The sequence below is a fragment of the Littorina saxatilis genome, linkage group LG3, assembly GCF_037325665.1.
Source record: "Littorina saxatilis isolate snail1 linkage group LG3, US_GU_Lsax_2.0, whole genome shotgun sequence".
Lineage (NCBI taxonomy): Eukaryota > Metazoa > Mollusca > Gastropoda > Littorinimorpha > Littorinidae > Littorina > Littorina saxatilis.
Genome location: NC_090247.1, coordinates 7,902,006 through 7,909,159, shown reverse-complemented (window position 1 = coordinate 7,909,159; position 7,154 = coordinate 7,902,006). Strand labels below are relative to the sequence as shown.

The 7,154-nt window shown below is 41.4% G+C and overlaps 1 protein-coding gene across 1 annotated transcript; it reads right to left on the bottom strand.

Moving 5' to 3' along the window:
* Positions 1-717: 717 nt before the first annotated feature.
* Positions 718-7,092, bottom strand: LOC138961506 (uncharacterized). Its single transcript, XM_070333158.1, has 3 exons — positions 3,987-7,092; positions 3,139-3,420; positions 718-2,788 (listed from the first exon to the last, which is right to left on the bottom strand). Exons 1-2 carry the CDS (start codon positions 5,134-5,136, stop codon positions 3,140-3,142), a joined length of 1,431 nt encoding a protein of 476 aa, XP_070189259.1. The 5' UTR covers positions 5,137-7,092; the 3' UTR covers positions 718-2,788; position 3,139.
* Positions 7,093-7,154: the final 62 nt, after the last annotated feature.

The window sequence follows — 7,154 nt, the reverse complement described above, 5'->3', positions numbered from 1 at the left end:
CCTGAAGACTTTGCATGATTTTCGAAAGTTTCATTGGAAGGGTTCATACTGACGGTTTTATACACAATAATCCCTGATAACATGGCCATCATGTAGCTGGGGCTTTAAGCCTGTCATTAATTGGGCGAAGTCGACTACGCGAAGTATGCTTCACGAAGCTGGCCCCACGGAGCTTTAGCACTGAGTTTTGAAGTCGACTTTGGGCTCAATTAAAGGCCGCCTCTAATGCAAGACGCTGAGCTGAAGTATGTCGTTCCGACAGTTTGTATTATATACATCTCACCGTCATCTGTCTGAATCTTGCTTTAACACTAACGATGATTTGGGGGAAAACTTGAATTTTTGCATGAAACATCTTAATGGCACAGATTACAGGACATCAAAGATGATGAATCTGTATCACAATGTTCATGTTTTCATCCCATTTTGAGCGTTTCTACTTTTTGCCCTAAACTCATGATGTACAACTTTGGTTTGATATTCTCTTGCACTGTCACATATATTTTCTTCTCCGGACGTCTCCGAAGGGAGAGGAATTAGCACATCTATTGCTATAAAATTGTGATCTTTTCAGCCACAATCAACAATATTTTTGCATATTTCAAACTTGTATGTTTCCTTTCGATTTGATTTCTTCGTTTTGTTTTTGTTTTTGCCATTGTTGCTTTATAGGGAGGAATTAAAACAAACACATGGTCTTTTTTTTAACAAGCATAAAAAAGGCACAAAAAAGGCACACATCTTCAGCAGCCTCTCAAATTGACTTGAGTTAGGTCTACTGGAAGCACAGGCACTCGAAAAGGTGTCACCAGAGCTTAAAGATTAATATGATGCTACGCGGGTATAGTTTTAATGCAAGCACATTTTATACACCCCATGCACATAATAGGCCTAATGCAAAACCTAACAAGGGGTGGATAGATTTCAATCTGAAAATTAAGTCTCACTTAAACAAGCAATCTTTGTAAAACTACCAAGTGAAATAACTCAGTCAGTAGTGGCGCTGGCTTAAAACCGCTATGTTGCTATCGGGGCGGGTTCGACCCCCACGTTCGGCGAGGGATTTATTTCCCAGAGTCACCTTAGTACTGACTCACAGTCACACCCCTAGTGTGCACGCATTGGTACAATAAATATCCCAAGCTTACAGCGAAAGTCTAAGGTTTGGAAACATGAATACACGCATGCAGGAAAAAGAAGAAAAACAATGGGTAGCACAGTACTGTATGGCAGCTCCCTTTCCCCAGTGAGAAAGCATGCGAATTCTAATGAGGGTAACCTCACAGTACTATATTATACCGAATTTGTATCCATATAAACTCATTTGAAAATGTCAGCATTCTATAGTACACGTACATGTACTGTACTCTCACTAAAGTTCCATAACATGTTTCCATTTAAAACAAGGCAGTGGTTAAGCAAAATATTCTGTCACAGAACACTGTACGTAGTACAATCAGCTCAGATAAAATAAATGTTCTGACAAACAACAAGAAAAATAATCATTTATACCTCTCTTCTGAAAAGTATTCTGCGGTCAATAACAGTCAGTAACGTTAAAACTGGAGTGATGTTGTAGATAGTTGCATGATGAAAAGTATTCTGCGGTTAATAACAGTCAGTAACGTTAAAACTGGAGTGATGTTGTAGATAGTTGCATGATGAAAAGTATTCTGCGGTCAATAACAGTCAGTAACGTTAAAACTGGAGTGATGTTGTAGATAGTTGCGCGATGAAAAGTATTCTGCGGTCAATAACAGTCAGTAACGTTAAAACTGGAGTGATGTTGTAGATAGTTGCTTGATGAAAAGTATTCTGCGGTCAATAACAGTCAGTAACGTTAAAACTGGAGTGATGTTGTAGATAGTTGCGTGATGAAAAGTATTCTGCGGTCAATAACAGTCAGTAACGTTAAAACTGGAGTGATGTTGTAGATAGTTGCGTGATGAAAAGTATTCTGCGGTCAATAACAGTCAGTAACGTTAAAACTGGAGTGATGTTGTAGATAGTTGCGTGATGAAAAGTATTCTGCGGTCAATAACAGTCAGTAACGTTAAAACTGGAGTGATGTTGTAGATAGTTGCGTGATGAAAAGTATTCTGCGGTCAATAACAGTCAGTAACGTTAAAACTGGAGTGATGTTGTAGATAGTTGCGTGATGAAAAGTATTCTGCGGTCAATAACAGTCAGTAACGTTAAAACTGGAGTGATGTTGTAGATAGTTGCATGATGAAAAGTATTCTGCGGTCAATAACAGTCAGTAACGTTAAAACTGGAGTGATGTTGTAGATAGTTGCATGATGAAAAGTATTCTGCGGTCAATAACAGTCAGTAACGTTAAAACTGGAGTGATGTTGTAGATAGTTGCACGATGAAAAGAAATCAGCCACAAATGTTTTTCTAGCATTACAATGTCTTTGTGAAATGAAAAATGTCTTCATAAAGACTGCCAACATAAACAAATATCTGCACTGTGTCAAATTGGATCCCTTCAGTATCAATGGTTGGTGAAGGTTTGTGCTCTGTGCACAGAAAGATCGATGGAACAGACAAACCGACAGGCATGTCGAGACCCAGGATCATTCTGATCCATTGTCTGGTGGTTCTGATTCTTTAGCTGCTGGCACAGATCTCCAGCAAAACTGCAAATTCTGTGTTCAGCGAAGGTTGTCAGCAACGTCTCTCAGCCACCAGACAGTAGATTACGCAAAATATTTTCCAGCCCGAGGCAGAAGATAAGATGTGAGTCATGAGAAGATCCAGCAAATCCAGCCAAGGAGCAGCAAAACTGCAACAGTAAAGAAGCAACAAAATGTTACGCAAAAAATCATACATGATATCGATGCATTATTTTTAATTCATATATATGACCAACTTTATCATTACGAATACTCGGAATAGAGTTAAAAAAAAGTTCCACAAATGAAACAGCCAAAACTGAAGAATTTGAATTGTGTTAATATTGTGTTTCCTTTCCATAATGAAAAAATGTGGGTTGTAGTTTCATTTCAAGGCAGAAAAGAATTCTTCTGTCTTCAAATTTTGCTCCCATTCCAATACCCTCTCCACTTTTCCCACAGAATAATTCTGTGTTTTGCGCTTTATAAGCGTTGATTATTATTATTAATTCGCACTCACATTAAGCTCGGTAAACCTTGATCTTTGCATCCACGTGTCTGCCACAGACATCACAGTCTTCGACACTCTCTGAGCACATTTGGCAACAGATGATGTGACTGCACGGACCGAACAAGATGTCAGCTGGCTGATCACGACAACTTCGGCACAGGCCTCTCGTTGCTGCAGGTTCCGGAGACGCAACTGGACCTTGAGGATGTGCCTGCAGGGTTGTCTGGCCTCGGGCATTCACTGCAGGTCTGTCTGCACCACCTCTCTCTACCTGCTGGCCACCAACAGCACCTGCAAGAAACACAAAACAGTATCAGTGGTTCCGCTAGGCGTTTGTAGCTTTTTGATATATATTATTATATATTATTGCATACTGATACTTACAATCTGGTTACTTTCACTTTATTCTGGTTATATGCTCGACACGCACAGTAACCAAGTGATGAGAACTACTGCATAACCTTGTTACCTTAAAATGTAACATAACATGTTTTAGCACTATAGGCAAAATACTAGTTTGTGAAAGAACATATCAAACAGAGAGAGAGAGAAAGTCTTCAAAGATCATTGAATAAAATTCTGGTGACAGAGTGAAACAAATTTTAAACAAAACCCAAAGCTGCTTTGAAACTAACACAGTGATAGTGTTGCAGATATAGTGGACCCCCCCCCCCCCCCTTAAAAGACTCCCCAATCTAAGACTGCCACCCTTTTAAGACCCTGTTTTCTCAGATTTTCTGGTCATAACCTCTGTAATTTTTACCCAATTTTAAGACTCCCTCTGTTTAAGCCCGGAATTTCTCAGTTTTGTTTAGGTTTTAAAAGGGAGGTTCCACTGTACAGACAAGACTCAGTACCTTCAGCATCGTCATGAAACCGCTGCCAAGTCGATCTGCCAGAAGCTGCATCAGATGCAAGATGATTTCTGACACTTTCCCCAGCTGAGGCATCTGCATTTCCTGGTGGCAGCCGTTGACGTGGTGGAAACCCATAGTGGCCAGGGTTTGCAACACCTCGCAGATTGTGTACAGAAGGTGGCAGACCTATCTGTGGAAGAGAGAGGTTTTGCACGGGGTTCAGTGGCTGGGGTTGTCGTGCAGAAGGATTCTGAACAGGATTGGCAACACCACCCTGGTTGGCGTTGACAACAACACTCAGATTCTGAATGGGTAGGGGTGGCTGAGGTAGTGGTAGCAGAGCCAGAGGATTTGGGTTGGGGTTGACAACATTCAAATTCAAATCTTGGAGAGATGGGAGGGACTCAGGTAGAGGAGGAAGAGGGCACCGGCGAAAAGGAATATTATCAGTGTTGAATTCACAGCCAGGCAGATGACTTGTTCCATGATGCTGTCCGCATGCAAAGCAAAGCGCTGCCTGTAGGGTTGTGCTGTAGTAGTAACCCTCAGCAGCAAGAACAATAACTCTTGTCCTCGGGGGTAACATGTCTGAATTTCGTTGGAGTGATGCCAGCCTCAAACACTCATACTTCATGGCGTCACAAGCGTTTAAGAACACAGGTATAACAGGGAGGAGGGTGATTACAGTGTGTGTACAAGGACTAAACTGGAATACCCAGGACAGGCTGCCTTTCTGGAAGGCCAAAACAGGACATACCCCCCGCAGACCTTTCTTCAGTGCAACATATTCTGTGTCCCAAATCTCCTTACTGATATACTTTAGGGCAAGGTTTTCTCCCTTGTTAGCATCTTCAGTCTCTTGCTTGTTCCATGTCAGGGCAAGGTTTTCTCCCTTGTTAGCTTCTTCAGTCTCTTGCTTGTTCCATGTTAGGGCAAGGTTTTCTCCCTTGGTAGCATCTTCAGTCTCTTGCTTGTTCCATGGCAGGGCAAGGATTTTATTAGGTGTAGCACTCCTGATCGCTTTACTGTTTGGCCTCCTTAAGATTCCTTGTATCAAGACGTTGCCCCATTCTAATGGTATCCTGACCAGCAATCTCAGAAGCTTACGTACAATCATAATTAACTGAAATATTGCATGCCAGTAATGCATACTGAAAAGTTGGACAATCTCACCACAAACAAACTGGGTAGGAGGAACGCAAAGGAAATCAGTGTTTCTGTAAACAATGTAGCTGATGTCGATAATGTTCTGTTATCCCGTTTGTTTTGTCCTTGTGGCATCAAAAATGGATCTGGACGAACGACCTTGATTGACCCTGACTGTACGTGCCTGTCGTATCGCACGAGGACAAATCACCTTTGCATAAGTTTTTACCCAAAGACTGTTTTTTGGTTGACCGTCAGTAAATGGTTGTTCGATATATCCAACAGCGTTAGTCAAGATTGAAGGCGTATCTCTAGCATGTGAAAAAGCAAAGCTAAACTCAATTCGTTCTAATTAAGTATGTGTGGGACATTCGGTTCACAGTCGCGAAACACTGAGGTCTTTCTGTCTTTTCTGGAAATCACAATCACAATGCCACTCTCAGCCAAATATATACGACACCGGAAGAAAGTTTAGACAATAAGGCACGATCAAAAGATCGTTACACTAGGCCATTTCAAAGTTAGGAAAATTAATAGTACTGATCAAAAGATCAGATATAGGCCTCGCGGCCTTAGACATCTGCAATTTATCTTATCTTATCTTATCTTATCTTAACACCGTCACCGGTCGACTTCCTGCCCGCAAGCAGTCACTGAGTCAGCGCTCCCGGGTCGTTCGACTAAGATAGTAGTAGTAGTAGTAGTATATAGGGGCGGCTATATTTGTTAGCCGAAGGCCGCGAGGCCTTATTGGTGCCCCTTCTTTGTCAGATACTTTGCATGCCTAAATCCCTATTCTTTCAATGCTTTCAATCAAAGTCGTAAAAAAGGTTAAGAAATTTTGGAGAATTGTCCAAGAAGTTTTTGAAGGCGTCTACTGTGGGTGCGAATTTTATGTTAGCGGGTAGTGCATTCCAATTGTTAGCAACTCTTTGAGAAAACGAAAACTTGCGCTTGTTAGTCTTACAGTGTTGAACAAAGATTTTTCCGTGGCTGTTTCTGGTGTTGTCTGTCTGCTTGAATGTGAATATTTTGTGCATGTCAATGTCATCCACCCCATTTATAATTCTATATGTTTGTATTAGGTCACCCCTTGTCCTCCTTCCCTTCAGAGAGTGGAGGTCTAGGTATTTGAGTCTGTCCGCGTAAGACTTATCCCGGCACTCCTTTAGAATTTTAGTTGCTCGACGCTGCACCCTCTCAATTGTCTGAGACTGTCTCTTGAGGAATGGGCTCCACACCACATTTGCATATTCCACCAGTGGTCTCACAAAGGCTTTGTATAGCTTTAAGAAGGTGTCCTTGTCAAGAAATGAGAACGTTCGTTTGATAATTCCAATCCTCTGATTAGCTTTTGACACAACTCCTCGAATATGCGGGTCGAATGACAAATTGCTGTCAAAAACAACACCGATGTCCTTTTCCTCATCACATACATTTATTTTTTCAATAGCATCATTGACAGTCATCACGTAGTCATATTTGGGATTCTTTTTACCAGAATGCAGAACATTGCACTTTGAAACATTAAAAAATAATTTCCATTTATTTGTCCAATCCTGAAGTAAGTGTATGTCTTTTTGCATGACTGAACTGTTTGTTGCTTTATTGTACAGTTTTGTATCATCCGCAAAAATCTTCACTATACCACTAACCACATCTGGTAGGTCATTTATAAACACTGTAAATAGAACCGGCCCCAAAACGCTGCCCTGTGGAATTCCGCTGAGAACTGCTGCTTGGTTCGACGTTGCCTGTCCAACTCGTACCCTCTGGGACCGGCCACTCAGGAATGACCGAATCCAGGGAAGGACGCTGGAACTAAGCCCATACGATGCAAGCTTTAGGAGTAATCTCTCATGCGGCACAGTATCGAAGGCCTTCTTAAAGTCACAGTAAATTATATCTATGGCTTCACCTTCATCAACGAATTTTGTGAGGTCTTCCATGACCTCTATGAGTTGAGCGACACAAGAACGTCTTTTTCTAAAACCATGCTGACAGTCAGCATATAAATTATTG

Coding starts and splice junctions, on each gene's coding strand:
- LOC138961506 (XM_070333158.1), bottom strand. CDS start 5,136: ATGCATTACTGGCATGCAATATTTCAGTTAATTATGATTGTACGTAAG. Junction 3,421..3,986: donor GTTTCATGACGATGCTGAAG/GTACTGAGTCTT, acceptor TGTTTCTTGCAG/GTGCTGTTGGTGGCCAGCAG.